Below are 21,942 nucleotides of genomic sequence, written 5' to 3'. Positions count from 1 at the left end.
GTCCTGTCTGTATGAGACAGTGTTATGGTCCTGTCTGTATAAGACAGTGTTATGGTCCTGTCTGTAATAAGACAGTGTTATGGTCTGTAGAGACAGTGTTATGGTCCTGTCTGTATAAGACAGTGTTATGGTCTGTATAAGACAGTGTTATGGTCCTGTCTGTATGAGACAGTGTTATGGTCCTGTCTGTATAAGACAGTGTTATGGTCCTGTGTATGAGACAGTGTTATGGTCCTGTGTAAGACAGTGTTATGGTCTGTATAAGACAGTGTTATGGTCCTGTCTGTATGAGACAGTGTTATGGTCCTGTCTGTATAAGACAGTGTTATGGTCCTGTCTGTATAAGACAGTGTTATGGTCCTGTCTGTATGAGACAGTGTTATGGTCCTGTCTGTATAAGACAGTGTTATGGTCCTGTCTGTATAAGACAGTGTTATGGTCCTGTCTGTATAAGACAGTGTTATGGTCTGTATAAGACAGTGTTATGGTCCTGTCTGTATAAGACAGTGTTATGGTCCTGTCTGTATGAGACAGTGTTATGGTCCTGTCTGTATGAGACAGTGTTATGGTCCTGTCTGTATAAGACAGTGTTATGGTCCTGTCTGTATAAGACAGTGTTATGGTCCTGTCTGTATAAGACAGTGTTATGGTCCTGTCTGTATAAGACAGTGGTATGGTCCTGTCTGTATAAGACAGTGTTATGGTCCTGTCTGTATAAGACAGTGTTATGGTCCTGTCTGTATAAGACAGTGTTATGGTCCTGTCTGTATAAGACAGTGTTATGGTCCTGTCTGTATAAGACAGTGTTATGGTCCTGTCTGTATAAGACAGTGTTATGGTCTGTATAGACAGTGTTATGGTCCTGTCTGTATAAGACAGTGTTATGGTCTGTATAAGACAGTGTTATGGTCCTGTCTGTATAAGACAGTGTTATGGTCCTGTATAAGACAGTGTTATGGTCCTGTCTGTATAAGACAGTGTTATGGTCCTGTCTGTATAAGACAGTGTTATGGTCCTGTCTGAATAAGACAGTGTTATGGTCTGTATGAGACAGTGTTATGGTCCTGTCTGTATAAGACAGTGTTATGGTCTGTATAAGACAGTGTTATGGTCCTGTCTGTATGAGACAGTGTAATGGTCCTGTCTGTATAAGACAGTGTTATGGTCCTGTCTGTATAAGACAGTGTTATGGTCCTGTCTGTATAAGACAGTGTTATGGTCCTGTCTGTATGAGACAGTGTTATGGTCTGTATAAGACAGTGTTATGGTCTGTATAAGACAGTGTTATGGTCTGTATAAGACAGTGTTATGGTCCTGTCTGTATGAGACAGTGTTATGGTCTGTATAAGACAGTGTCCTGGTCTGTATAAGACAGTGTTATGGTCTGTATAAGACAGTGTTATGGTCCTGTCTGTATGAGACAGTGTTATGGTCCTGTCTGTATGAGACAGTGTTATGGTCCTGTCTGTATAAGACAGTGTTATGGTCCTGTCTGTATAAGACAGTGTTATGGTCCTGTCTGTATAAGACAGTGTTATGGTCCTGTCTGTATAAGACAGTGTTATGGTCCTGTCTGTATAAGACAGTGTTATGGTCCTGTCTGTATAAGACAGTGTTATGGTCTGTATAAGACAGTGTTATGGTCTGTATAAGACAGTGTTATGGTCTGTATAAGACAGTGTTATGGTCCTGTCTGTATAAGACAGTGTTATGGTCCTGTCTGTATGAGACAGTGTTATGGTCCTGTCTGTATAAGACAGTGTTATGGTCCTGTCTGTATGAGACAGTGTTATGGTCCTGTCTGTATAAGACAGTGTTATGGTCCTGTCTGTATAAGACAGTGTTATGGTCCTGTCTGTATAAGACAGTGTTATGGTCTGTATAAGACAGTGTTATGGTCCTGACTGTATGGTCTGTAGACAGTGTTATGGTCTGTATAAGACAGTGTCTGTATAAGACAGTGTTATGGTCTGTATAAGACAGTGTTATGGTCCTGTCTGTATAAGACAGTGTTATGGTCCTGTCTGTATGAGACAGTGTTATGGTCCTGTCTGTATAAGACAGTGTTATGGTCCTGTCTGTATGAGACAGTGTTATGGTCCTGTCTGTATAAGACAGTGTTATGGTCCCTGTCTGTATAAGACAGTGTTATGGTCCTGTCTGTATAAGACAGTGTTATGGTCCTGTCTGTATAAGACAGTGTTATGGTCCTGTCTGTATAAGACAGTGTTATGGTCCTGTCTGTATAAGACAGTGTTATGGTCCTGTCTGAATAAGACAGTGTTATGGTCTGTATGAGACGGTGTTATGGTCCTGTCTGTATAAGACAGTGTTATGGTCTGTATAAGACAGTGTTATGGTCCTGTCTGTATGAGACAGTGTAAAGGTCCTGTCTGTATAAGACAGTGTTATGGTCCTGTCTGTATAAGACAGTGTTATGGTCCTGTCTGTATAAGACAGTGTTATGGTCCTGACTGTATAGACAGTGTTATGGTCTGTATAAGACAGTGTTATGGTCTGTATAAGACAGTGTTATGGTCTGTATAAGACAGTGTTATGGTCCTGTCTGTATGAGACAGTGTTATGGTCCTGTCTGTATGTTATGGTCTGTAGACAGTGTTATGGTCCTGTCTGTATAAGACAGTGTTATGGTCCTGTCTGTATAAGACAGTGTTATGGTCCTGTCTGTATAAGACAGTGTTATGGTCCTGTCTGTATAAGACAGTGTTATGGTCTGTATGGACAGTGTTATGGTCCTGTCTGTATAAGACAGTGTTATGGTCCTGTCTGTATGAGACAGTGTTATGGTCCTGTCTGTATGAGACAGTGTTATGGTCCTGTCTGTATAAGACAGTGTTATGGTCCTGACTGTATGAGACAGTGTTATGGTCTGTATAAGACAGTGTTATGGTCTGTATAAGACAGTGTTATGGTCCTGTCTGTATGAGACAGTGTTATGGTCCTGTCTGTATGAGACAGTGTTATGGTCCTGTCTGTATAAGACAGTGTTATGGTCCTGTCTGTATAAGACAGTGGTATGGTCCTGTCTGTATAAGACAGTGTTATGGTCTGTATAAGACAGTGTTATGGTCCTGTCTGTATAAGACAGTGTTATGGTCCTGTCTGTATGAGACAGTGTTATGGTCCTGTCTGTATGAGACAGTGTTATGGTCCTGTCTGTATAAGACAGTGTTATGGTCCTGTCTGTATGAGACAGTGTTATGGTCCTGTCTGTATAAGACAGTGTTATGGTCCTGTCTGTATAAGACAGTGGTATGGTCCTGTCTGTATAAGACAGTGTTATGGTCTGTATAAGACAGTGTTATGGTCCTGTCTGTATGAGACAGTGTAAAGGTCCTGTCTGTATAAGACAGTGTTATGGTCCTGTCTGTATAAGACAGTGTTATGGTCCTGTCTGTATAAGACAGTGTTATGGTCCTGTCTGTATAAGACAGTGTTATGGTCCTGTCTGTATAAGACAGTGTTATGGTCCTGTCTGTATAAGACAGTGTTATGGTCCTGTCTGTATAAGACAGTGTTATGGTCCTGTCTGTATGAGACAGTGTTATGGTCCTGTCTGTATAAGACAGTATTATGGTCCTGTCTGTATAAGACAGTGTTATGGTCCTGTCTGTATAAGACAGTGTTATGGTCCTGTCTGTATAAGACAGTATTATGGTCCTGTCTGTATAAGACAGTGTTATGGTCCTGTCTGTATAAGACAGTGTTATGGTCCTGTCTGTATAAGACAGTGTTATGGTCCTGACTGTATGAGACAGTGTTATGGTCTGTATAAGACAGTGTTATGGTCTGTATAAGACAGTGTTATGGTCCTGTCTGTATGAGACAGTGTTATGGTCCTGTCTGTATGAGACAGTGTTATGGTCCTGTCTGTATAAGACAGTGTTATGGTCCTGTCTGTATAAGACAGTGTTATGGTCCTGTCTGTATAAGACAGTGTTATGGTCTGTATAAGACAGTGTTATGGTCCTGTCTGTATAAGACAGTGTTATGGTCCTGTCTGTATAAGACAGTGTTATGGTCCTGTCTGTATGAGACAGTGTCCTATGACAGTCCTTATGGTCTGTATAAGACAGTGTTATGGTCCTGTCTGTATAAGACAGTGTTATGGTCCTGTCTGTATAAGACAGTGTTATGGTCCTGTCTGTATAAGACAGTGTTATGGTCCTGTCTGAATAAGACAGTGTTAGACAGTGTTATGGTCCTGTCTGTATAAGACAGTGTTATGGTCTGTATAAGACAGTGTTATGGTCCTGTCTGTATGAGACAGTGTTATGGTCCTGTCTGTATAAGACAGTGTTATGGTCCTGTCTGTATAAGACAGTGTTATGGTCCTGTCTGTATAAGACAGTGTTATGGTCCTGTCTGTATAAGACAGTGTTATGGTCTGTATAAGACAGTGTTATGGTCCTGTCTGTATAAGACAGTGTTATGGTCTGTATAAGACAGTGTTATGGTCCTGTCTGTATGAGACAGTGTTATGGTCCTGTCTGTATGAGACAGTGTTATGGTCCTGTCTGTATAAGACAGTGTTATGGTCCTGTCTGTATGAGACAGTGTTATGGTCCTGTCTGTATAAGACAGTGTTATGGTCTGTATAAGACAGTGTTATGGTCCTGTCTGTATAAGACAGTGTTATGGTCCTGTCTGTATAAGACAGTGTTATGGTCCTGTCTGTATAAGACAGTGTTATGGTCCTGTCTGAATAAGACAGTGTTATGGTCTGTATGAGACAGTGTTATGGTCCTGTCTGTATAAGACAGTGTTATGGTCTGTATAAGACAGTGTTATGTTCCTGTCTGTATGAGACAGTGTAATGGTCCTGTCTGTATAAGACAGTGTTATGGTCCTGTCTGTATTAGACAGTGTTATGGTCTGTATGAGACAGTGTTATGGTCCTGTCTGTATAAGACAGTGTTATGGTCTGTATAAGACAGTGTTATGGTCCTGTCTGTATGAGACAGTGTTATGGTCCTGTCTGTATGAGACAGTGTTATGGTCCTGTCTGTATAAGACAGTGTTATGGTCCTGTCTGTATGAGACAGTGTTATGGTCCTGTCTGTATAAGACAGTGGTATGGCCCTGTCTGTATGAGACAGTGTTATGGTCCTGTCTGTATAAGACAGTGGTATGGCCCTGTCTGTATAAGACAGTGTTATGGTCTGTATAAGACAGTGTTATGGTCCTGTCTGTATAAGACAGTGTTATGGTCCTGTCTGTATAAGACAGTGTTATGGTCCTGTCTGTATAAGACAGTGTTATGGTCCTGTCTGAATAAGACAGTGTTATGGTCTGTATGAGACAGTGTTATGGTCCTGTCTGTATAAGACAGTGTTATGGTCTGTATAAGACAGTGTTATGGTCCTGTCTGTATGAGACAGTGTAATGGTCCTGTCTGTATAAGACAGTGTTATGGTCCTGTCTGTATAAGACAGTGTTATGGTCCTGTCTGTATAAGACAGTGTTATGGTCCTGTCTGAATAAGACAGTGTTATGGTCTGTATGAGACAGTGTTATGGTCCTGTCTGTATAAGACAGTGTTATGGTCTGTATAAGACAGTGTTATGGTCCTGTCTGTATGAGACAGTGTAATGGTCCTGTCTGTATAAGACAGTGTTATGGTCCTGTCTGTATAAGACAGTGTTATGGTCCTGTCTGTATAAGACAGTGTTATGGTCCTGACTGTATGAGACAGTGTTATGGTCTGTATAAGACAGTGTTATGGTCTGTATAAGACAGTGTTATGGTCTGTATAAGACAGTGTTATGGTCCTGTCTGTATGAGACAGTGTTATGGTCTGTATAAGACAGTGTTATGGTCTGTATAAGACAGTGTTATGGTCCTGTCTGTATGAGACAGTGTTATGGTCCTGTCTGTATGAGACAGTGTTATGGTCCCTGTCTGTATAAGACAGTGTTATGGTCCTGTCTGAATAAGACAGTGTTATGGTCTGTATGAGACAGTGTTATGGTCCTGTCTGTATAAGACAGTGTTATGGTCTGTATAAGACAGTGTTATGGTCCTGTCTGTATGAGACAGTGTTATGGTCCTGTCTGTATAAGACAGTGTTATGGTCCTGACTGTATGAGACAGTGTTATGGTCTGTATAAGACAGTGTTATGGTCTGTATAAGACAGTGTTATGGTCCTGTCTGTATGAGACAGTGTTATGGTCCTGTCTGTATGAGACAGTGTTATGGTCCTGTCTGTATAAGACAGTGTTATGGTCCTGTCTGTATGAGACAGTGTTATGGTCCTGTCTGTATAAGACAGTGTTATGGTCCTGTCTGTATAAGACAGTGGTATGGTCCTGTCTGTATAAGACAGTGTTATGTCTGACAGTGTTATGGTCTGTATAAGACAGTGTTATGGTCCTGTCTGTATAAGACAGTGTTATGGTCCTGTCTGTATGAGACAGTGTTATTGTCCTGTCTGTATGAGACAGTGTTATGGTCCTGTCTGTATAAGACAGTGTTATGGTCCTGTCTGTATGAGACAGTGTTATGGTCCTGTCTGTATAAGACAGTGTTATGGTCCTGTCTGTATAAGACAGTGGTATGGTCCTGTCTGTATAAGACAGTGTTATGGTCTGTATAAGACAGTGTTATGGTCCTGTCTGTATAAGACAGTGTTATGGTCCTGTCTGTATAAGACAGTGTTATGGTCCTGTCTGTATAAGACAGTGTTATGGTCCTGTCTGAATAAGACAGTGTTATGGTCTGTATGAGACAGTGTTATGGTCCTGTCTGTATAAGACAGTGTTATGGTCTGTATAAGACAGTGGTATGGCCCTGTCTGTATAAGACAGTGTTATGGTCTGTATAAGACAGTGTTATGGTCCTGTCTGTATAAGACAGTGTTATGGTCCTGTCTGTATAAGACAGTGTTATGGTCCTGTCTGAATAAGACAGTGTTATGGTCTGTATGAGACAGTGTTATGGTCCTGTCTGTATAAGACAGTGTTATGGTCTGTATAAGACAGTGTTATGGTCCTGTCTGTATGAGACAGTGTAATGGTCCTGTCTGTATAAGACAGTGTTATGGTCCTGTCTGTATAAGACAGTGTTATGGTCCTGTCTGTATAAGACAGTGTTATGGTCCTGACTGTATGAGACAGTGTTATGGTCTGTATAAGACAGTGTTATGGTCTGTATAAGACAGTGTTATGGTCTGTATAAGACAGTGTTATGGTCCTGTCTGTATGAGACAGTGTTATGGTCTGTATAAGACAGTGTTATGGTCTGTATAAGACAGTGTTATGGTCTGTATAAGACAGTGTTATTGTCCTGTCTGTATGAGACAGTGTTATGGTCCTGTCTGTATGAGACAGTGTTATGGTCCTGTCTGTATAAGACAGTGTTATGGTCCTGTCTGTATGAGACAGTGTTATGGTCCTGTCTGTATAAGACAGTGTTATGGTCCTGTCTGTATAAGACAGTGGTATGGTCCTGTCTGTATAAGACAGTGTTATGGTCCTGACTGTATGAGACAGTGTTATGGTCTGTATAAGACAGTGTTATGGTCTGTATAAGACAGTGTTATGGTCTGTATAAGACAGTGTTATGGTCCTGTCTGTATGAGACAGTGTTATGGTCCTGTCTGTATGAGACAGTGTTATGGTCCTGTCTGTATAAGACAGTGTTATGGTCCTGTCTGTATGAGACAGTGTTATGGTCCTGTCTGTATAAGACAGTGTTATGGTCCTGTCTGTATAAGACAGTGGTATGGTCCTGTCTGTATAAGACAGTGTTATGGTCTGTATAAGACAGTGTTATGGTCCTGACTGTATGAGACAGTGTTATGGTCTGTATAAGACAGTGTTATGGTCTGTATAAGACAGTGTTATGGTCTGTATAAGACAGTGTTATGGTCCTGTCTGTATGAGACAGTGTTATGGTCCTGTCTGTATGAGACAGTGTTATGGTCCTGTCTGTATAAGACAGTGTTATGGTCCTGTCTGTATGAGACAGTGTTATGGTCCTGTCTGTATAAGACAGTGTTATGGTCCTGTCTGTATAAGACAGTGGTATGGTCCTGTCTGTATAAGACAGTGTTATGGTCTGTATAAGACAGTGTTATGGTCCTGTCTGTATAAGACAGTGTTATGGTCCTGTCTGTATAAGACAGTGTTATGGTCCTGTCTGTATAAGACAGTGTTATGGTCCTGTCTGAATAAGACAGTGTTATGGTCTGTATGAGACAGTGTTATGGTCCTGTCTGTATAAGACAGTGTTATGGTCTGTATAAGACAGTGTTATGGTCCTGTCTGTATGAGACAGTGTAATGGTCCTGTCTGTATAAGACAGTGTTATGGTCCTGTCTGTATAAGACAGTGTTATGGTCCTGTCTGTATAAGACAGTGTTATGGTCCTGACTGTATGAGACAGTGTTATGGTCTGTATAAGACAGTGTTATGGTCTGTATAAGACAGTGTTATGGTCTGTATAAGACAGTGTTATGGTCCTGTCTGTATGAGACAGTGTTATGGTCCTGTCTGTATAGGACAGTGTTATGGTCTGTATAAGACAGTGTTATGGTCTGTATAAGACAGTGTTATGGTCCTGTCTGTATAAGACTGTGTTATGGTCTGTATAAGACAGTGTTATGGTCCTGTCTGTATAAGACAGTGTTATGGTCTGTATGAGACAGTGTTATGGTCCTGTCTGTATAAGACAGTGTTATGGTCCTGACTGGATTGAGGTATTGAACCACTCCCAAGGGATCAGGCCATGTTAGACTGCATTTTTACAAATATCCTTCTAATGACAGAAGAAACATGTCTAAAGTTATTAAAAACACAGTCAAATAAAGTAAATAATAAATACATTTTTTTAAACAGAGAATACCGGGACAATGATAGTTTTCTGAATTACAGTCAGCAAGAGGAATAGCAAACTCATTTATTACATTTCTCTCTATACAGGTTTCATTAAGACTTAAACAAATGGCTAGAAATGTACACTGTATTCACAAAGTTCTTTTGTATATGAACGAGAGACATGTACTCCCTAACACATACACACAAACTCTTACATACGTCAAAAGAGTACTGGATATATACTGCCTGAAGGGATGTGCTGCAAAACAAAACCAGGCCTCTCTATTACCAACAGGTGAAACATAACATAATGTTGTGTTATTGAGTGTTTTCAGACAAGAAAAATAACTCTTATTCCATACTGTAACAAGAACATAACAAACACAATAGATCTCTCGCTTCTTTTTTTGGGAAAATCAGATAGTTGGTAAGTTCAGCTTGGTATGTATACTGGAAGACAAATGCAGGACATGATCCACATTACAAACACCAGTGTTGCCCTACTGTCTGGTATGCTGATTCTACTCTACTAACACCAGAGGGCAGTGTTGCCCTACTGTCTGGTATGCTGATTTTACTCTACTAACACCAGGGGGCAGTGTTGCCCTACTGTCTGGTATGCTGATTCTACTCTACCAACACCAGGGGGCAGTGTTGCCCTACTGTCTGGGATGCTGATTCTACTCTACTAACACCAGGGGGCAGTGTTGCCCTACTGTCTGGTATGCTGATTCTATTCTACTAACACCAGGGGGCAGTGTTGCCCTACTGTCTGTGATGCTATATCGTAAAAATCGTTTATCAAGACCCAGATTCGTTCACAAACTGCCAGATAGTGAAGTGTGATTCATCATTCCAGAGAATGTGTTTCCACTGCTCCAGAGTCCAATGGTGGCGAGCTTTACATCACTGCAGCCGATGCTTGGCATTGCGCATTGTGATCTTAGGCTTGTGTGCGGCTGCTCGGCCATGGAAACCCATTTCATGAAGCTCCCAACAAACAGTTATTGTGCTGACGTTGCTTCCAGAGGCAGTTTGGAACTCGGTAGCAAGTGTTGCAACCGAGGACAAACTATTTTTACAGGCTACGCGCTTCAGCACTTGGAGGTCCCCTTCTGTGTGCTTGTGTGGCCTACCACTTTGCGGCTGAGCCGTTGTTGCTCCTAGACGTTTCCACTTCACAATAACAACACTTACAGTTGACCGGGGCAGGTCTAGCAGGGCAGGTAATTGACGAACTGACTTATTGGAAGATGGCATACTATGTTGGTGCCATGTTGAAAGTCATTGAGCTCTTCAGGCCATTCTACTGCCAATGTTTGTCTGTGGAGATTGCATGGCGGTGTGCTCAATTTTATATACCTGTCAGCAACGGGTGTGGCTGAAATTGCCAAATCCACTCATTTGAAAGGGTATCCACATACTGGAAGATACTTTCGCCATGTAGTGTACAGGGCATTCGGAAAGTATTCAGACCCCTAGATTTTTTCCAAATGTTGTTACGTTACAGCCTTAATCTAAAATGGATTAAATTGCTTATTTCCCTCATCAATCTACACACAATACCCCATAATGACAAAGCAAAAACAGGTTTTTAGAAATGTTTGCAAATATATATATATAAAAGACGTTATTACATTTACATAAGTATTCAGGACCTTTGGCAGTGATTACAGCCTCGAGTCTTGTTGGGTATGATGCTTGGAACACCTGTATTTGGGGAGTTTCTCCCATTCTTCTCTGCAGATCCTTTGAAGCTCTGTCAGGTTGGATGGGGAACGTCGCTGCACAGCTATTTTCAGGTCTCTCCAGAGATGTTTGATCAGGTTCAAGTCTGGGCTCTGTCTGGGCCTCTCAAGGACATTCAAGTCTTGTTCCGAAGCCACTCCTGCATTGTCTCGGCTGTGTGCTTAAGGTTGTTGTCATGTTGGAAGGTGAACCTTCACCCCAGTCACGTTCTGAGTGCTCTGTAGTAGATTTTCATCAAGGATCTCTATGTACTTCGCTCCTGTCATCTTTCCATCAATCCTGACAAGTTTCCTAGTCCCTGCCCCTGAAAAACATCCCCACAACATGATGCTGCCACCACCATGCTTCGTCGTAAGGATGGTGCCAGGTTTCCTCCAGACGTGACGCTTGGCATTCAGGCCAAAGAGTTCAATATTGGTTTCATCAGAACAGAGAATCTTGTTTCTGACCTTGTGGGAGGTGTCCAGAGAAACTGCGTTAAGCCAGTGGCAGGAAGGTGCGAACACACATTAACACCACAAACATACGCCGGCAAGCAGGCAGGCACACACACACCAATCCAAGGCAATCCAATAAACATGCAAATGTACAAGACACACATGGTTGGACACACATTCATACCACTGAAAGTAAACATGCCGGTGAAAATCTGATTTCTTATTCACCCTGAAGATGAAAGCGACATGAGAACGGAGACTCCAAGCGGGTTGTCATATGCTTTTCACTTAGGAGGGGCTTCCGTCTGGTCACTGTACCATAAAGGCCTGATTGGTGGAGTGCTGCAGAGGTGGTTGTCCTTCTGGAAGGTTCTCCCATCACCACAGAGGAACTCTAGAGCTCTGTCAGAATGACCATCAGGTTATTGGTCACCTCCCTGATCAAGGCCCTTCTCCCTGATTGCTCAGTTTGGCCACACGAACAGCTCTAGGAAGAGTCTTGGTGGTTCCAAACTTCTTCCATTTAAGAATGATGGAGGCCACTGTGTTCTTGCGGACCTTCAATGCTACAAAAATGTTTTGGTACCCTTCCCCAGATCTGTGCCTTGACACAAAATTGCCTGATACTTGGTGGAATTCATTATGCCATCAATTTCAACCAGTACCCCTGGACCTCTGGAATTAAAACAGCCCCAAAACATCACTGACCCACCACCATATTTCACTGTGGGTATAAGGAGCTTCTCCTTGTATGCAGCACTGTTTTGCTGCCAAACATGCCAATGCTGAATCTGACCAAAACATACAATGTTTGTCTCATCTGACCACCTTCCTCCAGTCATAATTTAAATGCCGTTTGACAAACTTCAAGCGCTTTGCGTCTGTGTCTTGGGGTCAGAAAGGGCCTTCTTCTGGCAAAGAGCCTGTGGTTGTGGAGGTGGCGTCTGATGGTGCTTTTTGAAACCTGGTGACGTCAAGACACCACCAAGGCCTGCAATTCTTTCAGTGATTCTTGGGGATTTTGTTGCTTCTCTCACCATCCTCCTCCCTATCCTGGGGGTGCATTTGCGACTGTTCCATATCTTTAGAATTTAAAAACAAATTGCCCCGACAGTGCTCAGTGGTATATCCAATTGTTTGTGGATCTTCTTGTAGCCATGACCAGATTTATGAAGGTCTACGACCATCTGTCTCTTTTTGTTTTCTTCTGCTAGTTCTGTTGTTTTCCTCATGGTGTTGGATGACAGCGGGATATTGCATGTGTGTTACCTCATTTTTATACCCTAGTGAAACAGGAAGTGATGTAATGGCTCAATATACAGTAGTTCCTTAAGACTTAGATAAACTTAAATAAGGGGAATTTATTCCTTCTTTAATGTTGGATGTTATTTATAATCATCTGTAAGGGTGCCATTCATTGTGAGGACAATGATTTTAAGTTGAAACGTTAATAAAGTAGAGTATTTCTCACATGTTGGTATTTTGCGTTTAAAAAATATAAACAATATAATTGTAGAGATAAAGTGTTGTTTGTGCATTTATTTTGGAGCGTACCGTATGTAAATAAGGTATTTATGTTTTACATCTTTTATACATTTGCAAACATTTCTGAAATCCTGTTTTTGCTTTGTCATTATGGGGTGTTGTGTGCAGATTGATGGGGGGGGGGAGAATAATTTAATACAACAAAGTTGTAACGTAACAGTCAAGGGCTCTGAAAACTTTCAGAATGAACTCAGAACAGAGAAGATGCAGACCCACCAGTTGTAGAATTACCCAGAGACCAGTGCAAATAGCAACTGCAACCCTCACTCGCTCAAGATTTAAATGAAAAAAAAGATCAAGTGCGTACATACGTCATAAACACCCAATCATCACCATAACATGGGTGGTACTATATCCAGGATATGGTATCATGAAGTACGGCCTTACAATACCGACACACAATATTACATTGCACTTTTTATTCATTAACTGGGAGCAGTAGTCGGGAGCAGTAGTCGGGAGCAGTATCGGGAGCAGTAGTCGGAAGCAGTAGTCGGGAGCAGTAGTCGGGAACAGTAGTCGGGAGCAGTAGTCGGGAGCAGTAGTCGGAAGGAAACATTCCTTACTACTCTTCACACGACGGCGGATGGGTTTCAGAATGATGATGTCATTACTCTTCTTCATAAGGCCGATGAGGAATGAGGGAGTTCACAGTACCCATAGCGGTAGAGGTATACGTTGTTGGTAACAATGGGGATGGAATACCAGCATAATAGTAAGCAAGTAGTAAACTATAGTAATTCTATTTCTATAGGAGGTACCTGGGAGGGTGGAGGCACGGGAGAAGAGAATAGCAGATCCAAGTGGGTGGAGGCACGGGAGACGAGAAGAGCAGATCCAAGTGGGTGGAGGCACGGGAGACGAGAAGAGCAGAGAGGCCCCAGGGGATGAAGGGAAGGCTACAGCCGGCTGGGTAGCCTCCTGAGGCCCTGGGCTGGGTTAGTGAACCTCCCAACACCGCGACCAGGGTTTCTGCTGCCGGTCATCCCCAGGTACTGCCGGAGGAGCTGGCTCACCCTCTTCTGGTTGTTCCACTTCCTGGCCGACTTCCTGATCCCGATGAACCCTCCGAGGCGTTTCTGCAGCGACTTCCTCTCCGGGCCGCCAATCAACTTCCTGTAACTGTGACGACCTTTCAGGAAGCCCCCGAAACGCTTGGTCAGCTGGACCACAGCATCCTCCTCGTCTCCCTCCTCCCCCTGGCCGCTCCTCCTCCTCCTGACCTCCTCCCCCTCCTCCCTGCTCTCCATACCCAGCGCCAGCGAGTCTCCTTCCTCCCCCTGGCCGCTCCTCCTCCTCCTGACCTCCTCCTCCTCCTCACTGCTCTCCATACCCAGCGCCAGCGAGTCTCCTTCTGCGGTCAAGCCCAGCGGAGAGGAGTCGTACTGGGAATCACGTCGCACCAGGGCCTCGTCTTCCTGGTCCGCTCCATCCTGCTGGTAGAGCCCCATGGCTGCAGAGTAAAGCATTTTTCCATCTGACTCCAGGTCAACGGGGCGATGGTTTAAGGACAGTTTTTCCTCTGCTCTCTTAGACACAGCGCCATCGTCTGGTGGGAGGGGGTAGTGCGGTAGCATGGCTCGCTGACACAGATCCCAGGTGAGGGCAGGGGAGACGTGACCGTCACACTCCAACAGACACACCTGTGGACAGACAGAAGAGAAGAGCAGAGAGAGATGAAAGAGACCTGACTGTACTCTCTCACTGCAGTCTCTCACTGTATCTCATACTGCAGTCTCACTGTACTCTCTCACTGCAGTCTCACTGTACTCTCTCACTGTATCTCATACTGCAGTCTCACTGTACTCTCTCACTGCAGTCTCACTGTATCTCATACTGCAGTCTCACTGTACTCTCTCACTGCAGTCTCACTGTATCTCATACTGTACTCTCTCACTGTATCTCATACTGGAGTCTCTCACTGCAGTCTCATACTGTAGTCTCATACTGCAGTCTGTAGTCTCATACTGTAGTCTCATACTGCAGTCTCATACTGTACTCTCTCACTGCAGTCTCTCACTCTAGTCTCTCACTGTACTCTCTCACTGCAGTCTCATACTGCAGTCTCATACTGCAGTCTCTCACTGCAGTCTCTTACGACAGTCTCATACTGCAGTCTGCAGTCTCATACTGTCCTCTCTCACTGTAGTCTCTCACTGTACTCTCTCACTGCAGTGTCTCATACTGCAGTCTCATACTGCAGTCTCATACTGCAGTCTGCAGTCTCATACTGTCCTCTCTCACTGTAGTCTCTCACTGTACTCTCTCACTGCAGTGTCTCATTCTGCAGTCTCATACTGTACTCTCTCAGACAAACAGACAGAGGAGTAAGAGTAGAGATGTTGTCCACTATAGCCCGGCGTTGTTACCTCAGCCTCAAATACGCAAGGCCTGTAGGTTTGACCTGTCTGTATGGTTTAAAAATTGAAATTCATTACCCGCAGCAAATAGGTGGACTGATGGACTATTCCCAGCAATCTGAATGTGTCTGTGTGTGAATGTGTGAGTCGGTGCATGCCAACTCTTGGGGCGGCAGGGTAGCCTAGTGGTTAGAGCATTGAATTAGTAACCGAAAGGTTGCAAGTTCATATCCCCGAGGTGACAAAGTACAAATCTGATGTTCTGCCCCCTGAACAGGCAGTTAATCCACTGTTCCTAGGCCGTCATTGAAAATAAGAATTTGTTCTTAACTGTCAGTTAAGAACAAATTCTTATTTTCAATGACGGCACTAAAACAGTGGATTAACTGCCTGTTCAGGGGGCAGAACATCAGATTGTAAAATGAACTTGCAACCTTTCGTTACTAATAATGACTTGCCCTAGTTAAATAAAGGTTTAAAAAAAAAAATGTCATGGCCTTACGATCTCTCTTAGTGTGTGGTGAGGAAACTACACTGCTCAAAAACATAAAGGGAACACTAAAACAACACTGTAGTCTGTATACTGTAGAGATACTCTCCTGAGTCTGTATGGAGTTGCAGCGATGGGACAAGACTGTAACTACCAATTAGATGTCACAGAATTGGGGGTAAAAAATACCAAAAAACAACAAAAATAATAGTTCTGAAACTCAAACCTCATCGCCTAACCTGGCAGGCACTCCAGACAAGAGTACACATAGAAAGTATTGACAAGATTTCTAACAGTGTTTTAAGTCCCGAAACTGAAAACTCATCACCCAACCTGGCAGGCACTCCAGACAAGATTACACATAGAAAGTATTGACAAGATTTCTAACAGTGTTTTAACAGCAGTTTTCTACTTCAAGCTGCCTCAGACAGAAGCATCATTAGAACGATTATCTACATTAGCACTGCTCCCAAATGGCACAATATTCAATTACAGGTCTAATGTTGTAAAAAGCTGTGTTGTAAAAAAAAAACTTGTTGGGGATTAGTGTTTTTCAAATAAATGATGACGATCACACTACAACTGTCATCCACAACAACTGTCATCCACAACAACCGTCAACCACTCAACCGTCAACCACTCAACCATCATCCACTCAACCGTCATCCACACAACTGTCATCCACAACAACCGTCAACCACTCAACCGTCATCCACACAACTGTCATCCACACAACCGTCATCCACAACAACCGTCATCCACACAACTGTCATCCACACAACCGTCATCCACTCAACCGTCAACCACACAACCGTCATCTACACAACCGTCATCCACAACAACCGTCATCCACACAACCGTCATCTACACAACCGTCATCCACACAACCGTCAACCACTCAACCGTCATCCACACAACCGTCATCCACTCAACCGTCAACCACACAACCGGCATCTACACAAGCGTCTTCTACACAACCGTCATCCACAACAACCGTCATCCACACAACCGTCATCCACAACAACCGTCATCCACACAACTGTCATCCACTCAACCGTCATCCACTCCACTCCCATCATCCACAACAACCATCATCTACACAACTGTCATCCACTCAACCGTCATCCACAACAACCGTCATCAGCAACAACCGTCATCCACAACAACCGTCATCCACACAACCGTCATCCACAACAACCGTCATCCACACAACCGTCATCCACAACAACCGTCATCTACACAACCGTCATCCACAACAACCGTCATCCACACAACTGTCATCCACACAACCGTCATCCACACAACCGTCATCCACAACAACCGTCATCCACAACAACCGTCATCCACACAACCGCCAACCACTCAACCGCCAACCACACAACCGTCAACCACTCAACCGTCATCCACTCAACCGTCATCCACAACAACCGTCATCCACAACAACCGTCATCCACAACAACCGTCATCCACACAACCGTCATCTACACAACCGTCATCCACACAACCGTCATCCACAACAACCGTCATCCACGCAACCGTCATCCACACAACCGTCATCCACACAACCGTCATCCACAACAACCGCCAACCACTCAACCGTAATCTACACAACCGTCATCCACACAACCGTCATCCACAACAACCGTCATCCACGCAACCGTCATCCACACAACCGTCATCCACACAACCGTCATCCACAACAACCGACAACCACTCAACTGTCATCCACTCAACCGTCATCCACACAACCGTCAACCACTCAACCGTCATCCACTCATCCACCGTCATCCACTCAACCGTCATCCACAACAACCGTCATCCACAACAACCGTCATCCACACAACCGTCATCTACACAACCGTCATCCACACAATCGTCATCCACAACAACCGTCATCCACGCAACTGTCATCCACACAACCGTCATCCACACAACCGTCATCCACAACAACCGTCATCCACACAACTGTCATCCACACAACCGCCAACCACTCAACCGTCATCCACACAACCGTCATCCACACAACCGTCAACCACTCAACCGTCATCCACACAACCGTCAACCACTCAACCGTCAACCACTCAACCGTCATCCACTCAACCGTCATCCACACAACTGTCATCCACACAACCGTCATCCACAACAACCGTCATCCACACAACTGTCATCCACACAACCGCCAACCACTCAACCGTCATCCACACAACCGTCAACCACTCAACCGTCATCCACACAACCGTCAACCACTCAACCGTCAACCACTCAACCATCATCCACTCAACCGTCATCCACACAACTGTCATCCACACAACCGTCATCCACAACAACCGTCATCCACACAACTGTCATCCACACAACCGTCATCCACTCAACCGTCAACCACACAACCGTCATCCACAACAACCGTCATCCACAACAACCGTCATCCACACAACTGTCATCTACACAACCGTCATCCACACAACCGTCAACCACTCAACCGTCATCCACGCATCCATCATCCACTCAACCGTCAACCACACAACCGTCATCTACACAAGCGTCATCTACACAACCGTCATCCACAACAACCGTCATCCACACAACCGTCACCCACACAACCGTCATCCACTCAACCGTCATCCACAACAACCATCATCCACACAACTGTCATCCACTCAACCGTCATCCACAACAACCATCATCTACACAACTGTCATCCACTCAACCGTCATCCACAACAACCGTCATCAGCAACAACCGTCATCCACAACAACCGTCATCCACACAACCGTCATCCACAACAACCGTCATCCACACAACTGTCATCCACAACAACCGTCATCTACACAACCGTCATCCACAACAACCGTCATTCACACAACTGTAATCCACACAACCGTCATCCACACAACTGTCATCCACAACAACCGTCATCCACACAACTGTCATCCACACAACCGCCAACCACTCAACCGTCATCCACACAACCGTCAACCACTCAACCGTCATCCACACAACCGTCAACCACTCAACCGTCATCCACTCAACCGTCATCCACACAACTGTCATCCACACAACCGTCATCCACAACAACCGTCATCCACACAACTGTCATCCACACAACCGTCATCCACTCAACCGTCATCCACAACAACCGTCATCCACACAACTGTCATCCACACAACCGTCATCCACACAACCGTCATCCACAACAACCGTCATCAGCACAACTGTCATCCACACAACCGCCAACCACTCAACCGTCATCCACACAACCGTCAACCACTCAACCGTCATCCACACAACCGTCAACCACTCAACCGTCAACCACTCAACCGTCATCCACTCAACCGTCATCCACACAACTGTCATCCACAACAACCGTCAACCACTCAACCGTCATCCACACAACTGTCATCCACACAACTGTCATCCACACAACCGTCATCCACAACCGTCATCCACACAACCATCCACTCAACCGTCAACCACACAACCGTTATCCACACAACCGTCATCCACAACAACCGTCATCCACACAACTGTCATCCACACAACCGTCATCCACAACAACTGTCATCCACACAACTGTCATCCACACAACCGTCATCCACAACAACCGTCATCCACAACAACCGTCATCCACACAACTGTCATCCACACAACCGTCAACCACTCAACCGTCATCCACACAACCGTCAACCACTCAACCGTCATCCACTCAACCGCCATCCACTCAACCGTCAACCACACAACCGTCATCTACACAAACGTCATCCACAACAACCGTCATTCACACAACTGTAATCCACACAACCGTCATCCACACAACCGTCATCCACAACAACCGTCATCCACACAACTGTCATCCACACAACCGCCAACCACTCAACCGTCATCCACACAACCGTCATCCACAACACTCAACCGTCATCCACACAATCTGTCATCCACACAACCGCCAACCACTCAACCGTCATCCACACAACCGTCAACCACTCAACCGTCATCCACACAACTGTCATCCACACAACCGTCATCCACAACAACCGTCATCCACACAACCGTCATCCACACAACCGTCATCCACACAACCGTCATCCACTCAACCGTCATCCACAACAACCGTCATCCACACAACTGTCATCCACACAACCGTCATCCACACAACCGTCATCCACAACAACCGTCATCAGCACAACTGTCATCCACACAACCGCCAACCACTCAACCGTCATCCACACAACCGTCAACCACTCAACCGTCATCCACACAACCGTCAACCACTCAACCATCATCCACTCAACCGTCATCCACACAACTGTCATCCACAACAACCGTCAACCACTCAACCGTCATCCACACAACTGTCATCCACACAACTGTCATCCACAACAACCGTCATCCACACAACCGTCATCCACACAACCGTCATCCACTCAACCGTCAACCACACAATCCGTTATCCACACAACCGTCATCCACAACAAACGTCATCCACACAACTGTCATCCACACAACCGTCATCATCCTGTCATCCACAATCCAACACAACCGTCATCCACACAACCGTCATCCACACAACCGTCATCCACACAACTGTCATCCACACAACCGTCATCCACACAACCGTCATCCACACAACCGTCATCCACACAACTGTCATCCACACAACCGTTATCCACACAACCGTCATCCACAACAACCGTCATCCACACAACTGTCATCCACACAACCGTCAACCACTCAACCGTCATCCACACAACCGTCATCCACACAACCGTCATCCACTCAACCGTCATCCACAACAACCGTCATCCACACAACAGTCATCCACACAACCGTCATCCACACAACCGTCATCCACAACAACCGTCATCAGCACAACTGTCATCCACACAACCGCCAACCACTCAACCGTCATCCACACAACCGTCAACCACTCAACCGTCATCCACACAACCGTCAACCACTCAACCATCATCCACTCAACCGTCATCCACACAACTGTCATCCACAACAACCGTCAACCACTCAACCGTCATCCACACAACTGTCATCCACACAACTGTCATCCACAACAACCGTCATCCACACAACCGTCATCCACACAACCGTCATCCACTCAACCGTCAACCACACAACCGTTATCCACACAACCGTCATCCACAACAAACGTCATCCACACAACTGTCATCCACACAACCGTCATCCACAACAACTGTCATCCACACAACTGTCATCCACACAACCGTTATCCACACAACCGTCATCCACACAACAACCGTCATCCACACAACTGTCATCCACACAACCGTCAACCACTCAACCGTCATCCACACAACCGTCAACCACTCAACCGTCATCCACACAACCGTCATCCACTCAACCGTCAACCACACAACCGTCATCTACACAACCGTCATCCACAACAACCGTCATCCACACAACCATCATCCACTCAACCGTCATCCACTCAACCGTCAACCACACAACCGTCATCTACACAACCGCCATCTACACAACCGTCATCCACTCAACCGTCATCCACAACAACCGTCATCCACAACAACCGTCATCCACTCAACCGTCAACCACACAAACGTCATCCACACAACCGTCATCCACTCAACCGTCATCCACAACAACCGTCATCCACACAACTGTCATCCACTCAACCGTCATCCACAACAACCGTCATCCACAACAACCGTCATCCACAACAACCGTCATCCACAACAACTGTCATCCACACAACTGTCATCCACACAACCGTTATCCACACAACCGTCATCCACAACAACCGTCATCCACACAACTGTCATCCACACAACCGTCAACCACTCAACCGTCATCCACACAACCGTCAACCACTCAACCGTCATCCACACAACCGTCAACCACTCAACCGTCATCCACACAACCGTCATCCACTCAACCGTCAACCACACAACCGTCATCTACACAACCGTCATCCACAACAACCGTCATCCACACAACCATCATCCACTCAACCGTCATCCACTCAACCGTCAACCACACAACCGTCATCTACACAACCGCCATCTACACAACCGTCATCCACTCAACCGTCATCCACAACAACCGTCATCCACAACAACCGTCATCCACTCAACCGTCAACCACACAAACGTCATCTACACAACCGTCATCCACTCAACCGTCATCCACAACAACCGTCATCCACACAACTGTCATCCACTCAACCGTCATCCACAACAACCGTCATCCACAACAACCGTCATCCACAACAACCGTCATCCACACAACTGTCATCCACTCAACCGTCATCCACTCAACCGTCATCCACACAACTGTCATCCACTCAACCGCCATCCACTCAACCGTCATCCACAACAACCGTCATCCACAACAACCGTCATCCACACAACTGTCATCCACTCAACCGTCATCCACTCAACCGTCATCCACAACAACCGTCATCCACAACAACCGTCATCCACACAACCGTCATCCACACAACCGTCATCTACACAACCGTCATCCACACAACCGTCAT

At 45.1% G+C, this 21,942-nt stretch overlaps 1 protein-coding gene across 1 annotated transcript in view; it reads right to left on the bottom strand.

The window, feature by feature from the left end:
* Positions 1–12,085: 12,085 nt before the first annotated feature.
* LOC112236433 (proenkephalin-B-like) overlaps positions 12,086–21,942 on the bottom strand; it is a 20,680-nt gene continuing 10,823 nt past the window's right edge. The window contains exon 3 of the mRNA XM_042321404.1: positions 12,086–14,212. Within this exon, the coding sequence (XP_042177338.1) occupies positions 13,469–14,212 (744 nt within the window). The 3' untranslated portion in view covers positions 12,086–13,468. The remainder of the gene's footprint in view (positions 14,213–21,942) is intronic.

The sequence above is a fragment of the Oncorhynchus tshawytscha genome, linkage group LG05, assembly GCF_018296145.1.
Source record: "Oncorhynchus tshawytscha isolate Ot180627B linkage group LG05, Otsh_v2.0, whole genome shotgun sequence".
Classification (NCBI taxonomy): Eukaryota; Metazoa; Chordata; class Actinopteri; order Salmoniformes; family Salmonidae; genus Oncorhynchus; species Oncorhynchus tshawytscha.
Note: the sequence above shows the minus strand (reverse complement) of the source record. Positions and strands in the feature narration are given on the sequence as shown.